General features: G+C 36.6%; 1 protein-coding gene across 7 annotated transcripts; it reads right to left on the bottom strand.

The window, feature by feature from the left end:
* Positions 1 to 213: 213 nt before the first annotated feature.
* On the bottom strand, positions 214 to 6,509 carry LOC140893433 (protein MEI2-like 5). Of its 7 annotated transcripts, none has more exons than XM_073302505.1 (14): positions 6,328 to 6,509; positions 5,029 to 5,074; positions 4,754 to 4,891; positions 4,178 to 4,638; positions 3,477 to 3,635; positions 3,278 to 3,394; positions 3,021 to 3,172; positions 2,529 to 2,620; positions 1,525 to 2,455; positions 1,353 to 1,437; positions 1,203 to 1,271; positions 890 to 1,069; positions 622 to 766; positions 214 to 504 (listed from the first exon to the last, which is right to left on the bottom strand). In XM_073302505.1, the coding sequence occupies exons 2-13, from the start codon at positions 5,057 to 5,059 to the stop codon at positions 659 to 661; spliced, it is 2,523 nt and encodes an 840-aa protein (XP_073158606.1). In that variant the 5' UTR covers positions 5,060 to 5,074; positions 6,328 to 6,509; the 3' UTR covers positions 214 to 504; positions 622 to 658. The 7 variants fall into 7 exon arrangements, with proteins under 7 accessions (XP_073158606.1, XP_073158607.1, XP_073158602.1 ...); XM_073302506.1 differs by having other exon boundaries at positions 214 to 499; XM_073302501.1 differs by having other exon boundaries at positions 214 to 766.
* Between the last annotated feature and the right edge of the window lie 21,067 nt (positions 6,510 to 27,576).

Genomic DNA, 27,576 nt, shown 5'->3' with positions numbered 1-27,576 from the left:
AATTGTCTCAACTAAAACATAAATAAACATTCCTCTTTTGAAAAATCATTGAGAAAATGAGGGTAAAAAAAATCAGCAATTATTCACATGAAAAGTTACCCTCAAAGTGTGTACTTCAAATTTCAGCTCCATATTTGCTGAAAGTAAGCAAAAACAACTTGCAAAGGAAAAACTTGTATTAGTGAAGAGAATAGAGTTATTCATCATCTCATCTTTGGTCCATAAATATTACTGCCATAGTACATAAACTTGAACCTGAAAGCCAAATTCAGTAAAGACCATGAAAAAGTGTGTTCATTGCCACAACGATGAGTTTCTGAGACAGCACACAGTTCATGCATATTTCCGACCTTCAACCCAGCTTTATAAACCACTGTACAATTACTAGAATAAAGGCGTCCAAACGGGACCAACCAAAAATGAAATACGCCTCGCCTTGGTCTTAGTCTTGGTCTTTCATTCATTGTTAACGGTCAGTTGCAGAAGCAAAAACCTCGTCCTGTACTGCCCAGCGACATAATTATCCATCACAAAAGCGGGCATTGCCTTACACCTTACTGACTAAGCTAAAAAAGAAATAAACTATACAAAAGTTGGTGCATATTCCCCTATGATTCTCACCAAGAGTCAGCAAAGTCAAGAGCACATTTCAACTGTGCTACAACCTTTCATCTGGATCGCTATTTGGGCTGTCAAGTGAATCTCCAGCATAAGACCCGTCTGGTTGACGGATAAAGATGTTTAAATTGCCAGACGAGACAGATACCTAAGTCGATACATAAAAACGAGAAGAAAAGATTATCACATATATCTACCAAGTATACAATCCAAGTGTTCTGCAAAGAGGAGGCATACTTAAAGAATACTATGAAAAGAAACGATAACATACTAGATCACTGGTTCCTTGGCCCTCTGATTGGAAAATGATTGGCCGGCAACGTTTATCTTCATTCATCAAACTTGAATTCTGGAAGTGCGAGATCAGGCCTGCCTTTCCTTGAATTCTTGCATATGCCAATGAAGCAACCTTTTCACTATTGAACTTTTCCCATTTCTTCCCATTAAACGCCTATGAAGAGATGTGAGATAAGTTGATTTGCCACCAAAGGTTTTAGAAAAAAAGATCTAGTGATTATGTGGATTGCCCGGGTTATCAAAGAGCAATTATCATATAAAGGATATCACAGAAACGAAATACAAACCTCGAAGAAGGTAACAATGTGTGAAGGAGACACCATATTGATGAAGGCATACCCAACATTGCACTTATTCTGGACCAAAACAAATATTACAAAATTGCAGTTTCAAATTCACTAAAGACTGGTGAAATTTTGAAACATATACAAAGTTACCTTGAAATCTATCGGTAAATAGAGAAAGTCATATGTGCCCTTGTGGGTTTCATCAATAGCTGCAAGAAGCATCTTTGAAGTGTACCTTCAGAGGAGGAACAAATAAAATCCATAAGAGATAAGCCATTGTAAGTACGAATCCCTATACAAAGAAAATTTTCTCTGCTCTCACTTGTTCGGTATGTTTTTAATCATCAAAGTTGTTCTACTATCTTCACCATTTACGATCTTTTCCAGATCAAGTTGATACTGCCTTTTGTTATCAATCTGGCCTCCACTTTCAGGTCTTCTACTTCGGGCGCGGTCAATCAATCCATCATTAGTAATTCCGCCAATGCCTCCAAAAGAGCCATTGACAAAATATAAAGGACCGTTTCTTGCCATTGGCATCATTCTGGAGTGAGGAGAACCGCCTTCAGCGAAGTTTCTAGCAAAACCAATTCCCATGTTCATGGTTCCAGGACTACCAATATTCATCGCATGATTCTCGTTGCTGTAACCAAACTTTTTTACTCCATATGCCTGGTTTACATATGATGCTTCCGGGGACTCGGGGAAGAGACCAAAATTCCTTTCAATTTGAATTCCAGGTGGAGCAGATCCCACGTGATGATGTGAACCAAGAAATGAACTGTGCTGACTTGTGTATGGAAAACCAACACCCTGTCCACTCGATGAGAATGGACGTCCTTTCAGTGACGATGACCAGGGTGCAGGTGAAGAATTGATGTGCTCCGAGTGAACAGTGGGACTTCCCCATAGAAACTGAGGACCAGAGAGGGTCCCAACGCTAGAGGACTGGGAATCACCGAACGGGGAGATAGGTTCGCAACTTGAACTTATCTTAGGATCATAGCCAGAGTAATGATGCTGATAAGCTGCTCCTTGTATGGTATCAGTCTTGGTTATAACTTGGTTAATCCGTCTTGGATCTTTGCCGATGGGAGCAATCTTCACAGGAGCTGATACTTGCGATGGGAGTATAGAGGCCAAACCAGGTAAGTGATTGCCTCCCACAGGGCTAAGACTTCCCATACTGGGCTTAGGACTGTAGCCCTGCAATGAGTTGAGCTCAACTGGACTGCCAAGATTAGGCCAGTTACCTGAAAGAACGTTCCACCAGTTATATTTCATGCAAGAAACTGTTAAACAAATTTAGACCATCCATCAACATACCTGGAGGAGAGTTGGCTAAGGGTGAACCAACTTGATGCCGGAAAGTTAGAGACTCGTCTTGCTCCTGATCTTGACTCAATTGCTGCATTAAACTGTGCATGGAAAGCACATTAAATATCCTTTGGACTCGAATGCAACAGAATGCCAGAAAGTAAACGATTACTAGAGCACCAACAAAGATGCAATCCCCAAAGAACGAAGCTACAAACTGACAGGACCGGAAACAGCAGTGGAGAAAACTAATAAATACATTGCAATGTTCCAGATTTTAAATTATGAGGCAGCGCCGTGGGGACCTTTTAAAATATTAATTTTCGGCTATGTTCCAACTTCACATCAGAGCCATACATACAATCCACTAAATGGTGCGCATTTCCTATTATAGACACTAGCAAGAAAGGTTAATTTACAGCCACTGAAAGAAGAAAAATGAACATAGTACATTACAACCACAACAAAATCGGCATCCAAAAATGAAATTTTGGAATGTACCTCCGACGGGCACCACCAGGTCGGCTAGGTTCGAGCTTTATACGCTTCCCAGCTATGTCACTTCTATTTAAAGCCTTCAGAGCTGCCTCCGCAGCTCTGACGTCATAGAACTCAATAAACTTATGGTGGCGTTTGTGAGGTGTTTCCCTTATCTGCAGTAAGTGCATCAGACAGCCAATATGATTTTATCCATAGTAAGCAGAGAAATTTTTAGAAGACAAAACAATTTTACACAAGTCAGCAAAGTTAAATTCCACCTCCTTCACTTCCCCATAAGCTCCGAATATTTGGCGAAGGTCATCATTAGAAACAGATGCATCCAAATTGAACACCACCAAAGTTCCCTGGTTAACATCCTTTTCTGACGGGTTATCCTGCATGTACAAAGAAAATCTGATGACTGGAGGTCCAGTTTTAGAGACAAGATTTTAAAAGAAAAGGTATCTTGGCTGGCACCTTTGGGATTGAAAAATGAATATCAAGTTTCCTACGTCTTAAAGGCTTGTTCTGTAATCCACGCATTGCAGATCGAGCCGCTCTTATATCATAGTAAGATATCATCACAAATCCCCTGTGCTTACATGCAGTATAAAGAGTTCTGATATCTCCAAATTGCTATACAGAGAGACCAAGAAAGGTAAGAGTAACAAACTAATATTTTTAAATATCATTTGCAAACAGAGAGTTAAAAACAAATAAATAAATAAAACAACAACAACAACAACAACTGAAAAGTACATCGCCGCTGCAACCTAAAATCACTTAAACCAATAATCATAATCACTAGAAATGCTTATTATCTCCTTGAAAGATTCACTTCGCATAAAAATACATTTTCAAATAAATGATATCCAAATCCACGTGTAAATATTATACAAGTGCCTGAGGCAACGCAAAACTTCCACAAATGAACAAACATATAATATTGTTCAGAAATGAAAAATGAGTTTAACCAAAAGTGGATGATACATGATGTAATTTTAATCGATCAAGTAGTTTTCCCAAGATAAGACTTTTTTTCCTATTTCGAGTAAAATATCTACTACTACTAGAAAGCAAAACAAATGAAAACATTGAACTGGCGAACATACATGATTTGCAAATAAAAGTAATAGACCATCACATATTCAAGGAATTTAAATCTTTATCCAAAATACCTCAAAAAGAGCCTTAAGCTCAGAGTCCTCAGCATTACTGTTGATATTCCGAACAAATAATGTCCTTGAAGGGTGCTCTCCATATGGGTGTTCACCACTAACAGTTCCGACACCGTTCGCCAAACCATAATGAGAAATGCCAATATTACCATCAGACGTTGCTGCTCTTGATACACCATTGACCAAATTCTCTGGACCTTCGGATTCTATCTCCAACCCCCCGCCACTTTCAAAGAAATCATCATCCAAATCCTCGAGTTGAGTCGGCAACCCACTAAGATCAAAATCATCCATTAGACCAGCTAAAAGTTCATCTTCGTCGCCAGGGAGAAAGCTTCCAATTGCTCTTGGTTCAATATCATCGAGAGAATCCTTAACTTCATCTTCTAGTTGAAGATTACCAAGATTAGGGAATACATCATGAATCAATTGGCCACTTTGTTCGGATTTGTTAAAATTAACTGTGAATGAAAGAACTTATTATAAATGATTGTTTAAGATTAAAAAAACTTTAAAAAAACGACAAAATTCACACTCCATAACAAATTAGTCAATAACCCAATTGCTGATGCTTACAATTCCCATGTCTTAGGACAGGCAACGAGGTAGAAAACAAGCTAACATCGCTTGACGCATTGAATGCATCAGTTCCATTAGGAAGTCTCCATGCACCCTTTCCTTTTCCAGAGGTCGTAAATGGAATTTTAGAAGAACCTACAAATAAAAATGTGGTAATCCAGATATTCAAGATATAGAAATGTGTTTCTTAAAAACAAATATTGACTGATGCTTGTGATGCATCAATCAATTGTAACTTGTTGACAAGAACAAAAGCAACCATTTTAACTTACCAGATATGAAATTTGGCGATGGTTGTTCCATTGGCCTCACTCACTTCTGCAAAAGCATTCCACAAACAAAATTATCATGATAGTTCCGAATTGCCAAGTACATAAATACGTAATCGTATGAAGTAGAAGTAAAAGTAATGATTAAGAGACACATTGAATAAAGTAAGAACGTTAATCCTAGGATATTGCTACTTGCATAAATTTGGTGCGACCAGCAGCAGAACTAAATCTTGTCAATCGGACCAAGTGCAATGTAATGAAAGAGAAGCAAGAAATAAATGCAAATGCCTTGACCAAGTTCAGGAATATGCTCTTAAGCATACTATTTCAAAAGAAAAACAAATAACAGGTTCACTTTTGAGCATTCAATATATCAACTTTACAAGCAACATCAATAAATAAACACAGAGAAAAACAAAGAAGAGATCGCATGAGAAGTGAGTAGCAAATCTAATTTATCGCTTTAACACTACACAAGGACACTAACAGCCCATACGCATATCAAAATGATGAATGAAAAGAATGTAGTGCAAACTTGATCGATTTAAGAACAAGATAAAATATACTGTGGAAATGAGATTTTCAAGCAGGAATCACATTCAAAGAAGCACTTTTTCATTCTCAAATTTTCTATTTAAAAAAACCCTCGCTGCTTAATCACGGAAAACACCTCAATTCATGTGAAATCTCCACAGATAATTAGAGCGATTAAAACAATATTTAAAAATCAACTCGGTTAGTGATTTAACTCAATTTAATTTAGGTCAACCTACCCAGAAACTTCGACAGTGATAAATCAGCAAGAAATTTGTAAATTCCCCAAATCACTAAAATAACAAGCATTCATATATCCCAATCGGAGTTAAACATTTCTACTCCACCACATGCAAAAATATAGACAAAACACAACAGAAAATCTCAATGAAGGAACTGTATTACACGAAAAAAGGATGCAACTTTAACATCAAAGTATCCAAATTGATCTTTCGACACAAACCCACATCTTGAAAACCCAAAAAAACTATTAATCAATGAACAAAAACAAAACCCACCTCAATTAAAAAGAATAAATGGATTACAAACACTCCAAAACCACACACACCGACAGAACACAGGAGGAAAAAGAGTACCTCGTAACCATGACGAAGATGACCGATAACTCACAAAAAGAAAGACGAAAGAAAAAAAAAAGTGGAATACTAAAAAAAACCAAAAATTGGAGAAAGAAAAATCACAGGCAGAGTAAGAAGAGAATTCACAAATCCAAACCCACAACGAACGTAAAAAAAAATACAATACAGTTTCGTAGAAGCAGAAGAATCACTTTCTTGCACTCTTTCACTTCATTCTTCTCCCGCCGGAACACGATAAAATGTTTCGAAGAATGAAAAATGACTCGCGAATTTATAAATCTATAAATAAATAAAAATGAAAACAACAAGAATTCTAGAGAGAGAAGCCCACGAAGCAAAAAAGTCCAAAGGGAAACACGGTGGAGAATGATTGGAGGGAAAGGATATATACATATGATAACTTCAGAGTCCATAATTTATTGCCTTTCTTATCATTATTATTGCTGATTAAACCATATCTTTTAATTAATGGCGGATCGAAAGGAAAATTTAGCTGCTTTAATTTAACACTTCTGCTCTTTAACTCATCTGTACGTATAGGTGATAAGGTGATAGCTTTTGCTTTTGATTAGTGTCTCACATCGCTAATATCATATGTGTGTGGTATATAAAGCTTAGCATCCCTTCAAAGGTTACCAATTACCATGACTTTAGAATTGGATGTGTGATTTTCTTGTATCGTGTGTGTTTTGTTTATCAAAAAAAAACTAATCTGTACGTATATATACTCGAGTTCCGTTTGCAAATGTGAAATTTATATTTGTATTTTATCTTATGATGATTGCTCGGTCTCATGTGAGACAGTTTCTCGTATATTTATGCGTAAGATAGATTATAGAGTGAAAATTAACACTTTTGATATAAAAAATAGTATTTTTTATGATGAGATCGAATAAAAAATTAATCTCATAAAATTAATCTGTGAAATATGTTACAATAGTTTATGTGTTTATCTTAGAGAGTTGAAATAAAAGTGCTCCTCTTTTTCAATGAAATAGTATATTTTATGGGAATAAATTAAATAATAGCTTTTTTTCATGTTTATAGTTCATCTAGCATCGATGTATTGTAAGTTTGAGATCAAATATATGTTTTGAAAAACAATTGTAACAAATCCTGCGAGCGAAAAAATTTTGATCTCTTTAAAATTATAATTGTTTTTCTCACAATTTTTTGGATCGTCCTTATATTTTATACATGTATTTAGTATTTTGTTTGCATTTAAACTTGGTGGGGGTCCATTGATAGTCTTGAGAGTGAGAGTGTGTATACACACATGACTCATTCTGATAGTATTCTATTTATGAATTATGAAGTTACGTGCAACGATCTAACGGACATAAAAGATAATAATATTATTTATTTAAATAAGCATATAATATAGATATTTATTCGTAAAATAATTAATAAAGAGTACAAATCTCATATGAGACTGTTTTATGTATAGATGTAAATTAATTAAGTTGTTCGTGAGTTAATCGGCCTTGATTCGATAAAAGTTTTTTTTAATGATGTTCGTTAAGATAAACGACCAAGTTTGATCTTTATGATATTCGACTCGTTGGCTCGTGAACAGGTAGAGCTGTCAGACGGATTGTCCCGCCCCGCCATGACCCGCGGCCCGTTTGGGTTGACCTGTTTAGGCCTGTCTCCAAACGGGCCATAAAAACCCCGTCCCGCCTCGGGTTGCGGGCTAGGAGGGCCAACCCGCCAAAATTTTAAAAATATAAAAAAAATAAAAACATTCAAAACACAAAATTAGTATTTGAGATTTGGAAAAAATATATTAACAATGTTACACAATAACAAATAATAAATGTCAATATCAAACAAATCATATAAAATTTTGATGTTAACTATTATATTTTAAATAAAAAATCATATTTCAAAATAATATGAATAATATAAATAGACATTTAACCATAAAAATAATAATGTAAGATATTAAAAATATATCAAATACTAGTTTAAAAATTTTAAAATCAAATTATTTAAAAATAATTGTTTTTATGTCCATAATTCAAAAAAAATTAAAAATTAATTTTTTTAAAAAAAACTGGCGGTCCGCCCCGCCTCAACCCGCGGCCCATTTGGGTTGGCTCGTTTAGGACCGCCTCCAAACGGGCCAGTAAAACCCTAACCTAACCCGCCAATTTTTTATTGTGGGACGGGCCCGACCTGTTTTGACGGCTCTATGAACAGGTTCGTAAGTGGGTTCGTGAGTCGGCTCTTAGATAAAATATAATAGTTTGATATTTGATTTATATATTTACATTTTTACAATTTACTTATAAGACGTGTATAAAAATCTATTTATCAAAATAAAATTATGAATTTCAATAATAATATTATATTTTCCTCTAAATATAAAATTTAGTTTTTAATTAATTAAAATTTATAATTTATTAAGTTTATTTAAACTCAATAAAAGCTTAAATAAACTCGTGAACCATGAATATATTCGTAGAATAAAGTTCGAGCTCGGCTCGACTATAAACGAGTCAAACCCTAAACATTCAAGAGTTGGCTAACTTCTTTCACGTAAATATAACTTTCCTCATAACTTCTTTTTCACATTTCTTTCACATGTTGGCTAACTTCTTCCATGTTGGCTAACTTCTCTCATGTTTGCTTGCTTTTAATTAGTTATTTTTTTAATTATATTTTTCATCGTACAGTTTATTTCAATAAAAAATATATAAATATTTTGAGAAATATCCCGTATAAAATCATGTTATGATCAATATTGTGCATACGCATTGCGTGTACATCATTCACTAATACTAAAAAAAAATTTAGACTAACATAATATCGTATGAACTCTGCTACATGTTGGTAATTGTGAGAATGAGCGGTGGAGATGGACTTGGTAGTTGGCACATCATGGAGTGGAAAAAAAAAAAAAAAACTTCCACTTTTTCTTTTTTATTTTTAAAAAATCAACTTTTAATGCTCAAGACATTTAACATTGGTTATGTTTTTTTAAAAATATAATAAATTAATGACATGGCCCAAAAAAGGGTTTCAAAAAGTGAAGTAATAATTGCAACTGGTTTAATCGAATTTGAATGAGTTATTCACCGAATTGAAATGGATTAGAACTGCATTGGAATTGGAATGTAATGAACTTTGAATAAGTACAACGATCAAATGTTATACATGAAATAAATCTAGCGAATCACATATCAATATTGATGAAAAATACATAAGATTAACATATAACTACCTAGTCTTTGCTACATATCTTAGAATTATCTCATGAAAATTCATAGGATCGTCTTACGAAACAATTTTTAGAGGCGGTTCTCCGATCCGACTTATTAAAAATATTTTTTTTATCGAGGACGAATCCATATAATTATATTTAGGGTGGGCTTGAAATTAATGTAATATATTTTATGTGTGTGTACAGTACACACGTGTATGCAAATAAAGGCGGATCCAAGAATTTTTTTTAGGGAGGACAAAGAACAAAAGATAAAAAATATTCATATGTTCAAATTATATAGACATCTTGTTTTGTTAAACTCGCAAATTAAGAAAAAAATCATTGAAATAATAAATTTACACACAATCCCTACTTGATTCATTCAAAAATGGTTACACTTTTTTCAAAAATTATTTAATAGGAGTATATTAGTAAAATAGTAGAAACAAGATTACTAAATAATTAAATATATTATATGTATATCAGCCTATATAATTGAGAAAAAATAATTACCTATATAATCGAGACACAAACAAAAAAGAAATATATCATTTTCAATATATGTTTGAACAATTATTCAGATATTAATCTCTCATTGGATTACGAAAACGATTCTTAAATAACACACGGAATGGTAAACTTTAACTTCTAGATAATTTGCTAAATTTTATGTGCATAATTTTAATTTTAAAATCTAAAAACACACCAGTACTTTGATATCAAAACTCAATGAGAGGTATCGGTCCCCATTACACCTTAATAGATCCGCCCATGTATATAAACCATTTCATTACTTTATTATATACAATATGCATGGCTCATGAAAAAGTAGTTATGTCTTTTTCTTTCTTGCGGTAGATTGACATTTATTTTGAAACAGTAATTCAGGTTATATTCTTAGAAGTGATTAAACAATAATCAAACAAATTAACAAGTAGTAGTCAATCAATGGTCCAACAAAAAGTAATAAAGAATCAATGACATCAATGGCTCATCAACAAATATTCAAACAATAACCAAGCAAGATATATAAATGAATTTCTATACAATATATTTTAAACCTCATTTGATAATTTCATGAATTAGAGTAATACGATAATTGAAATTTTAATTTTTTCCCAACCCTTGTAATATAGTTTGATCTAATAGCGAATAATTGATCAAAATTGACAAATTAAATTTTCATTATTCAAGAATTGCGATATTTAACTTCCAATCATAAAAAAAGATCGCTTTTAATACAATCACAACACATAACGATTGTAACATTTAAAAATTAATTTTAAACAAAAGACATTTTGTGTGTGCACTTGTACTTGAAAATCGAGAGACCAAGTGAAGATGTTAAATTAATTTACATGCATATAAATTTCAGATAAACAATACATATATACAGTAACTAGAATTTTGCAACCCAATTAATTATATTGGCCTCCTACATAGGTAATAATTGAAAAAAATAATATTGGGCTGGACTGTAGCCCACTACAGCCCTACAGAAGATTCATTTGTGCTTTTTAAAAATATTTATATTTATTTTAACTATATTGATCGTATAGATTTGTCTTGTAGAATACCTTACTCTGAAATTATAGGATATATTTGTATATATTTCAAAAGTATTTACACAAATGGCCAAATGGGTTACCACAAATGCCTGTGCAATTTACATGCATCTCTCACTCTCTTACACTATAGTACTGTACATACATATTAGCATATTCACACATATTATGTGTTTGTAGAAATAGTTTTTTGTGAATAATTGTCATTCGAGCTAGTCGAGTGAATTTATATACAAAATTGTGAACAATTATGAAGCCCCAAAAAATAAATGGGTTTGGTCCGACCCGAACCCGATAATCCATGTTCAAGAAAGATAATTCAAAGTTCATTATATATCTCGTGGCAAGACCCAAAGTTGATGAACAGCCCAACCAATACAAAAATATTATGTTCATGATCCAAGTCTTAGCCCCTGTTCGCATTGGGCCGAGCCCAGTTAGGGTGAGATAGGCGCCCGACCCGGGCCCAATACAAAGGATAAGAGTTTGGAAAACTTAAAATACTTGAGATAAATACCCATAAATATGGGATTAGATAAGGTTTATAAGGCGGTTCAAAGAGTCATAGTCGTCATCCTAATTGAGTCCAACTCTAACACAAATTCTATCTCAACAAGATAACTTACCCGTACAGCCTCTATAAATACCAGGTATTTCTTATGATTTGACATATTCACTTCTTCTATTCATGTATTCACTCACTTTATTCTCGTTCTTTCCTTCTTATTTTCTGAGCATTGACTTAGGCATCTGAGAGGTCACGCCGAAAACACTTCCGGCGCCCCCTAACAAAGTTTGTCTGTGCAGAATATCGTCATGCCCGACCCGACCTGATTTGCGATAGATTTGAATATTCACTCTATCAGACCGAACCCAAGGTAAATTTTTGAATGCATCAAATTACATTATCAATAATGGCTCAACAATATTGAACATATCTTTAATTTGTAAACATGACATGTGATTTCTCGTACTAACTATTGATCATAGCTCATGTGAGACATCTCTACGAAGTATAAAAATATTTTTAATAAAATATTTCTAAAACTATAAGTAGTGAAATCTAATGTCATTTTTGGTTATTTTTTATTATTATTATTATATATTTCGGCGATCATAAGAAGAAAAAAAATAGAAAATAAATTTTGAAAAAGATAAAATTAAGTGCAAAAAAAAATAAATTAAGGGTAACTTTTGGGAATACTAAAAAAGATGTTGTCTTCATATTTGTCCATGTTTATTTGGGTTAAATTATTATGATTAGGTGCATTCGGAGTGATTAAATTGATTTTATAGTTCCTAATCATTGTTTGCAATTTGATATAGGAAAAGGGAAAGAAATTGAGCAAAAGAGGAGAAAATGAGAAGAAAAACAGAAAGTTCCGCGCTTGAGCCTGAAAATCTGGCCGCTCGAGCGCGCAAAAGAGAGAAATTTCGATGTTGGACAAAGTTATTTGTGCTCGAGCCGTGAAATTTACCCGCTCGAGCGCGAATCAAAGGAAGAGGCAGCGCCCCTACGCCGATGCAAGAAATGGAGCAGCGCCCCTGCGCTGTAGGAAGGGCGCAGCTGTGCCCTGGAGGAAAAAAAAATCAGAGCATAATTTTCAGAACAGAAAGTTGCGCGCTCGAGCGGAAACTTTTATCCACTTGAGCTCGTCCGAGATAAAGAAAAATATTTTTTCAAAAGGAAGAAGGATGGGAAGGACTCTAGGGTTTTAATTATATTAATTAAAACACACGAGAGATTTCGAGAGAGGAGATGACAGAAGACTGTGGAATACATTCGGCGGCTAGGTTTCTCTCCCTTGTTCTTAGATTCTTTTTGTTCATCAATTTTTCAAAAGATTTCATGGTCCTTCGTGGCTAAGTTTTAATTCTTGGTTGAGGAAGACAACACCTTGAAGTTTATTTTTCTTGTAAGATTTTGATACGTTCATTATTTGATTTTTGGTTTGAATATCAAGAGTTGTTCAAACTTATTTATTATGCTTGTGTGTTTGATTATTAGCTTGATCACCTAGTAATTTTCATACAATCTAAAGTTAAATTAGATATAAAATCCGTAATTGTTTGATCTCTCCCATTTGTAAAGCAACAACGATTGATAATTTCTGCTTTTGAATTTATTAATTCGTAGGAACATCGCTTGACTAGATTAAAAACCGCTTGCGTTTGTTTGTTTAGATTCATCAATCTCACTAGTTTTAATGCTACCTTGGATTTAAACTAGAGCTATTAGATAGGCCTAGGGGTGTTTATTTTGACCGAACCAAACCGAACCGAACCGATCCATAAACCGAACCGAATTTAACGGTTCGGTTAAAAATCAAATTTTTTTTTATTTTTCGGTTTTAACCGAAATTCAATTTTTTAATTATTTTTGTTATTTTTATATTTATTATTTATTATTTATTTTATTAATAAAAACTAAAAAATGTTTTAAAAAATCCAAAAATTATTTAAAAAATAAAAAAAGGGTTTTCGGTTCGATTAACCAGGAGGAAAAAACGAATCGAACCGAAAATCCGAAAACCAAAAACCGAACCGAATTTTCGATTCGTTTCGGGCAGTTACCGATCCGCGAACACCCTAGACGGGCCGACCCGACCCGCGGCCCGTTTGGGTTGGCCCGTTTATGCCCGCCTCCAAACCGCCCTGCCCCGCCTGCCGCGGGTTGCGGGCTGGTAACGCTAAGTCGTATCGCGCCCAAATTATCCAACTCAATCAGATAACCACAAAAATGTAATAGTGTGAGTAGAGATCGTTCCGATGAAGAAAGGTAAATTTAATGAGTTCTAAATAAATAAAATGGGGTTTTGAGTTTTGGATTAACTACTAAAAATTTAAGCAATTAAAAATTGATAAAATCACTAGCATGCAAGAATGAAAATTAAATTGAAGAAGTCAATAAGAGACGATTCTTGGTATCAGTCGACTACACCCTTGATATTTATTCATTCAATCATCGATTCCCTAAAAATAATTAATCCTATCAAATATTTGTCATTGAAAATCAAATTCATGTTTCACCTTAATTTTAGTTAATTAGGAACCAGCGTTCTAGATTAATCCTTACTAATAAATTAATTCGGATTCCAGTGATCTGGATTTAAATCTAAGGTAGCATTCAAACAAGAAAAACTGACGAATCTAGACAACACAAATACTAGCGGTTGTATTTATCCCAGACAATAATTGACCCTACGATTTAATAAATTTAACAGCAGAAAATATCAAACGTAGTTGCTTCGCAAATTAGTTGATTCAAACAATTACGAATTTGAATTCTAATTTAGCTATAGTTATGTAGCAAAATCCTAAGATGACCAGTCTAAGAAATTCACATACAAACATGAAATAAAACAGATCAAAAATTGATACTTAATAAGAATTTGTTAGAACCTAATGGGGGGGGGGGGGGATTTAGGTTCTATTGGCAACTTTAGCAATTTAAAGCGATTATGCAAATACGCAAGCGGAAGACTTAAAGCAATCAAAAATAAATGCGTAAAAGAAATAAAGCGATAAATGAGATAGGATATGTTTATGGAAGTTCGACGATAAATCGTCTACGTCTCCCCTTCTTGGTTAAGATCGATTAACCAAGGATTCACTAGCACTTCAACTTCTTGGCCTTGATGACTCCAAGGATAGCCATAAAACTTGACACGATCACCGCGCCGATACAACTCGATACTCTTGGCCTTAAGGGCTCCAAGGATAGCCTCAACACAAACACTTGGCTTCACACTCAAGTGCTTACAACGACAGCACAACACACTTGGCTTCACACTCAAGTGTTTATAACAATAGCACAACCAACTCACAAACTATTTTTACAAACACTCTCAAATATATCACACAAACACTTTGATAGCGAGAAATTGCTTGCAAATAAGAGAAGAGATGAGTTGGGATGTCTCCAAATAACCTTGGAAGGCCTCTATTTATAGTTGACAAAGATTTGAATCTGATTTTGGTTCATGGAGCGTGTGTTGGGAAGTGAAGGAGTGACAAAAAGTGTTCGGCGCCGCTGTCCCCTTCAAAAACAGCCCTGTGCGGATTTTGTGGAAAATTCATATCTCTCAATCTAACCGTCGGATTGAGCTCAAATTTTTTCAAACATCCTAATATTCATTATGAATGGTAGAGATGGGATTTAAAGGTTTCAAACATGCCCAGTAAATTCCGGAAGTCGCTTCATCATATTTTCGCTTCTTATTCTGTGCAACACTTTTGCAAAATTCATATCTCACAATCCATCCGTTGGATTGATCTGAAATTTGGACATAAGGTTTATAACATCCTGATATTAAGTTTGATTGGTGAAGATTTGATTTGGATGTCTCAAGCACGTCTAGTAATTTTTATAAGTTGATTCTTCATCCTTCGCTTCAAGTTCTGTAGAAATAGGTACTGCACAACTTTTGTGGACAAATCATAACTCTATATCTATCCGTTGGATTGCTCTAAAATTTGGACAGTACATGTAAAACTTCCTCATAAATATTATTACTGGTGAAGATTGGATTTCAATTCCTAGAAAATGCCCAGTAATTTTTGAAAGTTGCTGCTCCATACTTTGGCTTCTTCTTATCTTTTTCTTCATATCTCTTAAAAATGTTTCATCCATTCAATGAGCAATACAAGACTTTATGTATAGCTTCAAAATAGCTTCCAAGAATTTAATCATCAATAAATCTAATCTGTAAAATCTCACTTTATATGGTTAGTAACAATTAATCGAGTTTTGTAATCATCAAAACATAATATTATGAGACTTGTTAATGCATTAAAAATATTAATCTCATAACATGAGATTTGTATGCGTTTAAGGTGTAACAATCTCCCCCTTTTTGATGATCACAAAACTTGGTTAAATAGGAGAAATAAATGTACAATATTAAATAGACAATTTAAATTTGCACAATATAATTGCATGAATAAAAATTCCCCTAATTTAAATAATTAGTTAAGAAGAGTTTGTTTATCAAATAACCAGTTTTATTCTCCATGCATTTAACTAAACTAACTCTCCCCCTTAGTTAAAGTATTTAACCAAACTAATTCTCCCCCTTTTTGTGATAATAAAAAAGACTGGAAAAGTAAATGCAAAAACATGAGAATTGAAATATGATTTCTAAAATGCAACACATAAATTTCACATAAATAACAAAATATGAGCGTATAATATTGAATAAATACAATTAATTTGTATTATCCAATATTAAATTGCTCGAATTTAATATTAAGCTCCCCCTTAATATGACATTAAAAATTTAAACTTATGTCTACAAGCGATTACAACTCAATCATGCCAAGTTCACCATGCAAACGAATAAAAATATTTTCATATACTGGTTTTGTAAAAATATCAGCAATTTGATTAGTTGTGTCAACATATTGAAGTTCAACTTCATTTCGTTCAATGTGGTCACGAATAAAATGATGACAATGTCAATATGTTTGGTGCGCGAATGTTGAATCGGATTCTTTGTAAGGCATATGGCGCTAGTGTTGTCACAAAAAATAGGAATTTTTGAAAAAGATACATCATAGTCAAGCAATTGATGCTTCATCCAAAAAATTTGCGCACAACAACTACCGGCAGCCATATATTCGGCTTCGGTTGTTGACAACGCAACACAATTTTGTTTCTTTGAAAACCAAGAAACTAAACAGTTTTCTAAAAAGAAACAAGTTCCATTAGTGCTTTTCCTGTCCACCTTATATCCACCAAAGTCGGTATCACAGTACGCTTTTAAATCAAAAAAAGAAATTTTTGAATACCACAAGTCGAGATTTGGAGTATTTGAAAGATATTTGAAAATGCGTTTTAAGGCGAACAAATGCGATTCCTTTGGATATGATTGAAATCGTGCACATAAGAAAACACTAAACATAATGTTCGACCTACTAGCAGTAGCATAAAGTAAGGAGTCAATCATACTACAAAAGGAAGATTGATCTATAGATTTACCATTTTCATCCTTGTCGAGTCTGATTGCTGTGCTCATCGGTGTGGATGATGATTTTGTGTTCTCCATCCCAAACTTCTTTAGAATCTCCTTGATGTATTTGCTTTGGTTCACAAAGAACCCATCCTTGCACTATTTGATTTGCAATCCGAGAAAATAGTTAAGTTCCCCCATCATGCTCATCTCAAAGTGTTCCTGCATAAGCTTAGAGAAATCTTGACAAACAGTTTCGTTAGTAGAACCAAATATTATATCATTAACATAAATTTGCATAATCAATAAGTCATCTTTAGCATGTTTGGCAAACAACGTAATATCAATCTTTCCTCTTGAAAAACCATTTGAAAGAAGGAAAGTTGATAATTTTTCATACCAAGCTCGAGGAGACTTAAAGCGATTATGCAAATACGCAAGCGGAAGACTTAAAGCAATCAAAAATAAATGCGGTAAATAAATGCGTAAAAAAAATAAAGCGATAAATGAGATAGGATATGTTTATGGAAGTTCGACGATAAATCGTCTACGTCTCCCCTTCTTGGTTAAGATCGATTAACCAAGGATTCACTAGCACTTCAACTTCTTGGCCTTGATGGCTCCAAGGATAGCCGTAAAACTTGACACGATCACCGCGCCGATACAACTCGATACTCTTGGCCTTAAGGGCTCCAAGGATAGTCTCAACACAAACACTTGGCTTCACACTCAAGTGCTTACAACGATAGCACAACACACTTGGCTTCACACTCAAGTGTTTACAGCAATAGCACAACCAACTCACAAACTATTTTTAAAAACACTCTCAAATATATCACACAAACACTTTGATGGTGAGAAATTGCTCGCAAAGGAGAGAAGAGATGAGTTGGAATGTCTCCAAATGACCTTGGAAGGCCTCTATTTATAGTTAGCAAAGATTTGAATATGATTTTAGTGCATGGAGCGTGTGTTGGGAAGTGAAGGAGTGACAAAAAGTGTTCGGCGCTGTTGTCCCCTTCAAAAACAGCCCTGTGCAGATTTTGTGGAAAAATCATATCTCTGAATCTAACCGTCGGATGGAGCTCAAATTTTGACATACGCTTTCAAACACCTAATCTTCGTTCTGAACGGTGGAGATGGGATTTAAAGGTATCAATCATGCCCAGTAAATTCTGGAATTCGCTTCATCATATTTTTGCTTCTTATTCTGTGCAACACTATTGCAAAATTCATATCTCACAATCCATCCGTTGGATTGATCTGAAATTTAGACATAAGGTTTATAGCATCCTGATCTTAAGTTTGATTGGTGGAGATTTGATTTGGATGTCTCAAGCACGTCCAGTAATTTTCATAAGTTGATTCTTCATCCTTCGCTTCAAGTTCTGCAGAAATAGGTACTGCACAACTTTTGTGGAAAAATCATAACGCCATATCTAGCCGTTGGATTGCTCTAAAATTTGGACAGTACATGTAAAACTTCCTCATAAATATTATGATTGGTGAATATTGGATTTCAATGCCTATAAAATGCCCAGTAATTTTCGGAAGTTGCTGCTCCATACTTTGGCTTCTTCTTGTCTTTTTCTTCATATCTCTTAACAATGTTCCATCCATTCAATGAGCAATACAAGACTTTATGTATAGCTTCAAAATAGCTTCCAAGAATTTAATCATCAATAAATCTAATCTGTAAAATCTCAATTTATATGGTTAGTAACAATTAATCGAATTTTGTAATCATCAAAACATAATATTATGAGACTTGTTAATGCATTAAAAACATTAATCTCATTACACGAGATTTGTATGCGTTTAAGGCGTAACAGAATTAAACACTGAAAATAAAATCTCATGAATAAATTATATCAAGGTTTCGTCTCCCTCAACCAAGAAATAAAGTTTAGTTACAACGATTCATCACAAACTCCAGAAAAATTCAAAATAAAAGAAGAAAACTTGAGAGAGATGTAAAATAAAACCTAGCCTCCAAGGAAACCACCAAAAATCTGATGATAATCTCTCCAAAACGGAATTAAAAGCCTAATAAAGCCTAGAATCTAAAATAACAAAGTTTTCAAAATTAAAATAAATCTTCCCGAACAGACAGGCGCGCTCGATCGCGTGAGTACGTCCGATCGAGCGCGCGAAAATATGCGATCCACTGTCTTAATTCTCCTTGGCCGCGCTCGATCGCGTGAGTACGTCCGATCGAGCGCGGTAAAAATGTCTCGCCCACTGCCTTGAATCTCCAGATGCCACGCTCGATCCTATGAGTACGTGGGATCGAACGCATGAACTTTTGCCAATATTCTGCCTTTCTTCTTCAAATTTGATATCTTCGACACATTAAACCCGGGAGTATGTTATGAAGCTAAATGCATGCAAACAACAAAACTAAGATAAAACATGAACTAAAACAAATAAATGCATGCAAACTACTAACAAAATAACATTAACAAATGCAAACAAAACACGACTATCAAATACCCCCACACTTAATCCTTGCTCGCCCTCGAGCAAGTCATGCAGAACAAAATGAAACAAAACAAATACATAAGCAAAGATGAGCATGCACAACATAGCCTCAGAGAAAACTACTTTCATCTAAAACAAATTCATAGCTACTCTCAATCATCAATGATACACTTTCAGTCGAATGCAAACGTGTGTGTGTGTCATGTTATCCCAGTTACATGCAACTTCAAAAGACAAAACTTCAAGACTGTTTGCCGACCTATAACAATTCAGTGTAAGCCTCACAATCCAGAACCCTCATCTCAACAATCCTTCAACACAACACAACTTCTTTGAGAATAATTACGCACCATCGGATTTTGCACCCGAAATTTTTAAAGTCCTAATAATTACCCACATACTTAGCTATAACTAGATAGGATTCGAATTTTAATCTCCTCGTCTATATCCCGGATGGAACTACAATCCCATTAAGTCCACAAACTTAGCTATGAAATAGTGACTAGAATTTCAATCACTTTCCAAGCCCGGATGGAATTGTTATTTCAAAACTTTTCAAAAATTATTTAATCCCATTTTTTCCGCAGACTTAACCATAAGCAAAGCATTAGGATTTCAATTCCTTTCTTACAGTCCGAATGAAATTAAAGTTTTATTTTTTTTCCAAAAGATTAACCCCATGTAATCCGCATACTTAGCCCAAAACAAGATGAATAGAATTTCAAACATCTCGCTCGCAACCGGATGGAGTTAATTGTTTTTCAAAAATTAATTTTCCTTCTTAAAAACCAAAAATTTTAGGTGCGCCCAAGAAAATATATGCCACATCAAAGAAATCATCAAAATGCAAGAACTATCATATTTTACAAACACCTATTGTCGTGCAATGGTCCAACAGACATTCACAATATCTAATACATCGCTACACTTCACCGGTTAAACATGTGTGCTTAAGAATATTCAACAAACAACCTATGGTTTCTCAAATCTGATCAACAGTGAAATTTTTTCAAAAATTGCGCATTTTTTTCAATTACCTCATCATAGGCTAACAAACTCATCTTCAACTCATGCATTCGAACAACACAAACGACAACAACAATATGCAACAACAAAACAAGATAATGCAATACAAAAATCATGAAACAAATTCATGAAACCCCCCCCCCCCCCACACACACTTAAACTAAGCAGTGTCCTCACTGCTCAAGAACTAAATGAACAAAACAACCAACAAACCAAAGACAAAATGCAAAGCAAAGAAAATAAAACAAGACTCCTCTGGTTTAGCGATTAGCGTCGTCCTCCTCTCCATGCTCGGGAGGAAAAACAGGATCAACGAATGGAAACTCGAAAGGTAGTGGGAATGGGATGGCCGGTGGAAGCGTGGTAGGATCAATCCCGAGCCTCTTAGAAATGCCACGACAAATAAAGTCCAGGACTTGAAAATTGGAAGCCGTGGTGGCATTGAAGTCATTTTGGTACCGAGCATGTTGGGCCAATTCCCTAACAGTGACAGTAGTAGTTCAACGGGGGAGCGGCGGAGGTCGTACGGGATCGGGAACCGACACGAAATGATCGTCTACCATGAACTGGCTCATCCGATATGCACGCTTGACGTCGATAGTTGCACTGTCAATGGGGCGCATTGGTGGCAACCATGCCTCGTCAGGTCGATGTGGCACACCGGCACGCAAGCACAGCTGCGTGATGATCATCGGGAAGAAAAGACCCAATGTCATGGTAGTGATGGAATGCCGCATCTGTGCATGAATCACTCAGCCCGCATTTACCAGCAGATTGAGATCGAGAGCGTAGAGGAGCACAACACGCTCAACATGGACTTCACTAGTGTATGAAATGGGCATCAGACGGCGGGCAACGAAAATGTACCAAGTGGCCGGATCCATCAATAGGTATTTCTTCTTAAAACATTTAAAAGTAACCGGATCCCGCCAAGCAGCCCCTACCATGCATAATTGCTGAATGACCTCGTGCAAATCTGGGTCGAGGGCTGTGCTCTGGTACAAGCTATCATCAATGTCGGGCATCTTCAACAGACTATTCAGATCTTTGGGCGCATAAGAAATCAACATTCCTCAAACGAAAGCCTTACTATCCGAGCGCTCTGCAGCATTAGCGTAAAATTCCCTAACAATAGGGACAATGGCCGGAGAAGGTTGTTGACTAAATTTTCCCCACCCATGGTTCAAGAGTTGAGTAGCCACATCACTGTCGTAAGCCTGGATATCAAAACCCCTCTCAGTAATAGGGGAGCAATGGGTTTTAGCGTGATCATACCGGTCCCGAGCCGCTTGGTTGATGAATTGGTCGGCTGGGTGGATTGGAGCGGTTGCATCCCTTGGTCCTTGGCGAGAAGATTCGCCTACCTCGCAATTGCGTTTTGGACCAATAATGTCACAAGAAATTCAAGAAAAGATGACAGGGGCAATTTATCGAACACTTGGTGTGCACTCAGATGTCTGGTGTTCTTGAGCAAAATATGGTGATTGAAAGGTAGAGATGGGAGAAGGAGTGAGTATTCCAAGCCGGAGGATGATGCCTGCAAGATATGACGAACAATAGGTGAGATTTTATAGAAATGAAATTTTGGGGGTTTAGGGTTCTATGGAGCCGAGAGAAAGAACAAAGGAAGAATGAGGGGAAAAGAGAAGAAAAGAAAAGAAAATAACGCACACAGGGGAGCGCGCTCGATCGCGTGAGTACGCAAGATCGAGCGCGCCCAATAAAAATCTGGGGCAGAGAGTTAGGAAAAAACGTGCGCTCGATCCGATGAGTTCGCAGGATCGAGCGCACAAAGCCATCAGCGAAATTCTTGCAATTTTTTCAAAATTTTAAAGAAAAACCAACAAAAGCAAAACAAACTAAAAAAAAGAAATCAAACAAAAATAAAAGGGAAAGAAACACTGGGTTGCCTCCCAGTCAGCGCTAAATTTACAGTCAGTCTATAGCTCGACTGCATGCCGCGATTTAGTCAACATTTGGCGGAGCATCTAGAGTGATATCATGCTCGTCCCCTCCGATGTTCGCTTGGACTCCTTCATAGTAGTGTTTAAGTCGGTGACCATTCACCTTGAATGTCTTGGATGTGTCCAAACTTTGAATTTCGACTGCACCATGGGGAAAGACATTAGTAACAACAAACGGACCATTCCAACGTGAACGTAACTTACCTGGAAATAATTGAAGTCGTGAATGATAGAGCAACACTTTCTGACCGACTTCGAATTCCCGTCTAGAGATCATCTACTCATGGAAGGCCTTTGTTTTGTCCTTGTAAATCTTGGAGCTGGCATAAACATCATTGCGGATCTCTTCCAATTCTTGCAATTGCAGCTTCCGGTTCTCGCCACTCTCATCCATCTGAATGTTGAAGTTTTTTTATAGCCCAATAGGCTCGATGCTCCAATTCCACAGGCAGATGACATGGTTTTCCAAAAATCAGCCGATATGGGGACATTCCAATCAGCGTCTTGAACGCGGTTCTATACGCCCACAAGGCATCATCCAAACGCAAGCACCAGTATTTTCTTGTAGGATTCACGGTCTTTTCTAGGATGGACTTGATCTCTCGGTTCGATACCTCAGCTTGACCCTTGGATTGTGGATGGTATGCAGTGGAGACCCTGTGCGTGACATGGTACATTTTATGCAAAGTAGCCACAGTTCGGTTGCAGAAGTGTGTTTCTCTATCACTGATGATGGCTCTCGGAATTCCAAACCTAGAAAAAAGGGTATGCTTGATAAACTCTGCAACAACTTTAGAATCGTCAGTACGGGTGACCTTTGCTTCCACCCATTTCGATACATAGTCCACAACAAGTAATATATAAATAAATCCATATGAACTTGGAAAAGGTCCCATGAAGTCGATGCCCCAAACATCAAAGATCTCACAAACTAGAATGGGTTGCTGGGGCATCTCATTTCGCTGGGAGATATTTCCTGTCTTTTGGCATTGAGCACACAACTTACAGAACACGTAAGAGTCTCGAAATAAGGATGGCCAGAAAAATCCGCTATCCAACACCTTTCTTGCGGTCCTTTTTGCTCCAAAGTGGCCACCGCATGCATAAGAATGACAAAAATGTAAGGATAGAGATTACCTCGCTTTTGGGTACACATCGACGTATAACTTGATTAGCGCAGTGTTTCCACAAGTATGGATCATCCCACACATAGTACTTGGAATCGCTTCTCACTTTGTCCTTTTTCGCCTTTGAAAATTCAGAGGGAAACCCATTAGTAACTAAATAATTCACAATATTTGCGTACCAGGGTAATTCCGTGCTTGCTGAAAACAGTTGATCATCAGGAAATTCTTCTCGCAAATTCAGCTCCTCATCGACATGAACTAGGTGACTCAAGTGGTCAGCAACTCGATTCTCGGTCCTTCTTTTGTCCTTGATTTCCACATCAAATTCGCTCAAAAGTAGTATCCATCTTATCAGCCTTGGTTTTGCCTCCTTCTTCGACATCAGAAAACGAAGAGCTACATGATCAGAATAAACAATGACTTTAGCACCAAGTAAATAAGAGCGGAATTTTTTTAATGCAAAAACAACAGCTAAGAGCTCATTTTCAGTGGTAGAGTAGTTCCGTTGGGCATCGTTTAGGATACGCGAAGCGTAGTAGATAGCATGCAATGCTTTCCAAACTTTTTGGCCTAAAACCGCGCCAACTGCATAGTCGCTGGCATCACACATGATCTCGAATGGTTGGCTCCAATCCGGTGGTTGGATTATTGGTGCAGATGTTAAGGAGTCTTTGAGTTTGTCAAAAGATGTTTTGCATGGTTCATCAAACTCAAACGGGACATCATTTTGCAACAGCTTGCACATGGGGGATGCGATCTTGACGAAGTCCTGAATGTATCTCCTGTAGAAACCTGCATGGCCAAGAAAAGAACGCACTTCCCGCACACATGTGGGATAAGGGAGAGACTGAATAATATCAATTTTAGCCTTGTCCACCTCTATTCCTGTAGTGGCCCTGCATGGAATCACCTACTAACTGGCAACTAATAGCATGCATTAAACTTAATACATCAAAATACTTAACAGAGTAAAACGTGCGGAAACATAATCCATAAATTACATATCAGCTTAGTAAAATATATCTAGGCTTAATACTGTAGTGATACAACCATATCGAAAAACTTAAAAGTAAACATTATACAGCTATAACGAATCCTGCTGTATAATTAACTCCTCAAGGCTCCTGCTCCCTAGTCATGCCTTGAACTACCAGCTCCGTCCATCCTGCGACCTGCCCCGTAAAATAGGGTATCCAAGATAACAACTAGGATGTGAGCGCTAACGCCCAGTACATAAACATGAGTAAACATATGTATATAGTGCATGCAACATGATGACTGGTAAAGGGTCATCTGAAAAGTCATACTCAGTACCGGCGCCACATGAGTGCTGCCACCGCACGGATCAACCTCTGGGTGCAACCACACTCATCTAGTACACCAGAGTAGTCAGACATACATGTCCCCGCCGTCGCGGTACTCTCAGTGACAGACTATCGAGTATAGAGCTGAGCGGCTCTATAATCAGGTATAACAAGGTATAGGCTCAACGTGTATATGCACATGACATATGAGTATAGAAAGCGGTAAATCATATATCATGCCATATAATAATGCAAAATAAATGCAACATATAAACATATATACTCGCTGGTAATCTCAGTCAATGTGTACGTACCTCTAGGCTAGTTCAAGTATAGTAGATCCTAGGTTCCAAACCTATATTCAAAAGTTCATCGTATCACTACACAAGTTCTATAAGCCTTAAATAAGATAATAAATACTCCCAAAACTTAAATAGATTCCCGGACCATACCTTCGTCCATAGTAAGCCCGTTGATGTCGCTGACTCTGGATGACTATAAAAACTTCTTTGTTATTCCAGAATCTCTCACTATTACCGATAGGGCCCTCAAGTGTATAACTCACGCTATATAACTGATCGAAGAAGGAAACTCGGAATTCGTATTCAAAATGAACTCCGGAGACCCCTATTTATAGGCAAAATTCCCGGACACGATCGGAACTACCAATATTGGATCGGAGCTTCCGATCCGTGCATGCGTGACACATGGCGATCGAAAATTCCGATTCGACGATCGGAGCTTTCGATCTGCTCTTCGTTCAACACTTGTAAAACTCGTGGCTGAGTCATCGAACATTGCTCGCAGCTGAAGATCGGAACTTCCGTTCCGGGATCGGAGCTTCCGATCTCTGTGCTTCCGATCGGCTTCCAAAGTGGCTGGGATCGGAGCTTCCGATCCGGCCCAAAATTCAAAAGCCCAAAATTTTCTTCTGAAGTCCAATTATACTCCGGGATTAGTCAATTACTAACCCTTAATCCTGTTTAACATATTATTATCTTAAAATGGTTCTGGGTTACTACATTCTCCCCACCTTTAGACATTTCATCCGCGAAATAAAATCTAAAGATAAATCAAGATAACAATATGAAACATCAAACCATGTTTTATTACAACAACTGTAATTACATCTTACATGGTAATCAAAAGTACAAAGCAAACAACTCGGGATATTCCGCTCGCATACGGCTCTCAGTTTCCCAAGTTGCTTCTTCAACGCCTCGACGTTGCCACTGTACCATCACAAGTGGTATAGTCTTGTTCCGAAGAACTTTCTCCTTCCTGTCTAGGATACGGAGTGGTCGTTCAACATTAGACAGATTTGGCTCTAGCTGAATATCAAAAAACTGAATCACATGTGATTCATCAGCTATGTACTGTCGAAATAATGACATATGAAAAACATTATGTATACTGGAAAGAGATGGCGGTAACGCCAAACGATAAGCAACATCTCCGATCTTCTCCAGTATCTGGAAAGGCCCAATAAAACGAGGTGATAACTTGCCTTTCACACCGAATCTCATCACCTTCCTGAAAGGTGACACTCGTAAAAATACATACTCACCAGGCTCAAACTGCAATGGCCTGCGGTGAATATTAGTGTAACTGTCTTGTCTATCTAGAGCAGCTTTGATCCTCCGCTTGATCAAATCTACTTTGTCTACAATCTGCTGCACCAACTCAAGACCCTCGACTTGTCGTTCCCCGACTTCATCCCAGAATAACGGAGTACGGCACCGTCGACCATACAATGCCTCGAAAGGTGTCATATCAATACTACGATGATAACTGTTATTGTAGGCAAATTCGATCAAAGGTAATTGATCCTGCCAAGATAAGCCAAAGTCCATGACAGAAGAACGTAGCATATCCTCTAATGTACGAATCGTCCGCTCCGACTGCCCGTCAGTCTCCGGATGATATGCAGTGCTCAAACTCAGAGTGGTACCCAACGCCTGCTGAAAACTACCCCAAAAACGTGAGGTAAATCGCGGGTCTCTATCACTAACTATGCTCACTAGAATCCCATGCAATCGCACTATCTCCTGGATGTATAAGTGTGCCATGCGATCATAAGAATACTCCCGGTTGTAAGGAATGAAATATGCTGATTTCGTCAAACGGTCAAGAATTACCCAGATAGCATCACACTGACGTGAAGTCATAGGCAAGTGGATGAAAAAATCCATAGTCACGTGCTCCCACTTCCATTCGGGAATCTCAAGATTCTGCAGTAATCCACCTGGTCGTCGGTGTTCAGCCTTGACCTGTTGGCAAACCAAACATCTCGAAACAAATTGATAAACACTCCGCTTCGTCCCTTTCCACCAGAATCTGGTTCGCAAGTCCTTATACATTTTCATAATTCCAGGATGAACAGACAATCGACTCATGTGAGTTTGAGAAAGAATATCATTCCTGAGCTCCGTAACATCAGGTACAACCACCCGATACGATAAGCACAATAAACCATCTGCCTGATAATGGAATTCAGATGTATTAACTCCATTGTCCAGACGTGCCAAACGCTGAGTCTTAACATAAGATATCTGAGCATCTCTGATCCGAGAATACAATGATGGCTCAGATAGAATAGTATACAATCGAATCTCATTCCTCCCTTTCTTGTGCTTGAGCGTAAAACTCAATGAACATCACTCTTGAACCAAATGAGATATTTCACTAGTATGAAGTGCAGAAAGTCTCACCTGCCGACTCAAGGCATCAGCAGTAAGATTAGCAGAACCTGGATGATATTTGATTTCACAATCATAATCCTTTAGAAG

The sequence above is a fragment of the Henckelia pumila genome, chromosome 3 (genome assembly GCF_033568475.1).
Source record: "Henckelia pumila isolate YLH828 chromosome 3, ASM3356847v2, whole genome shotgun sequence".
Taxonomy (NCBI): Eukaryota; Viridiplantae; Streptophyta; class Magnoliopsida; order Lamiales; family Gesneriaceae; genus Henckelia; species Henckelia pumila.
Note: the sequence above shows the minus strand (reverse complement) of the source record. Positions and strands in the feature narration are given on the sequence as shown.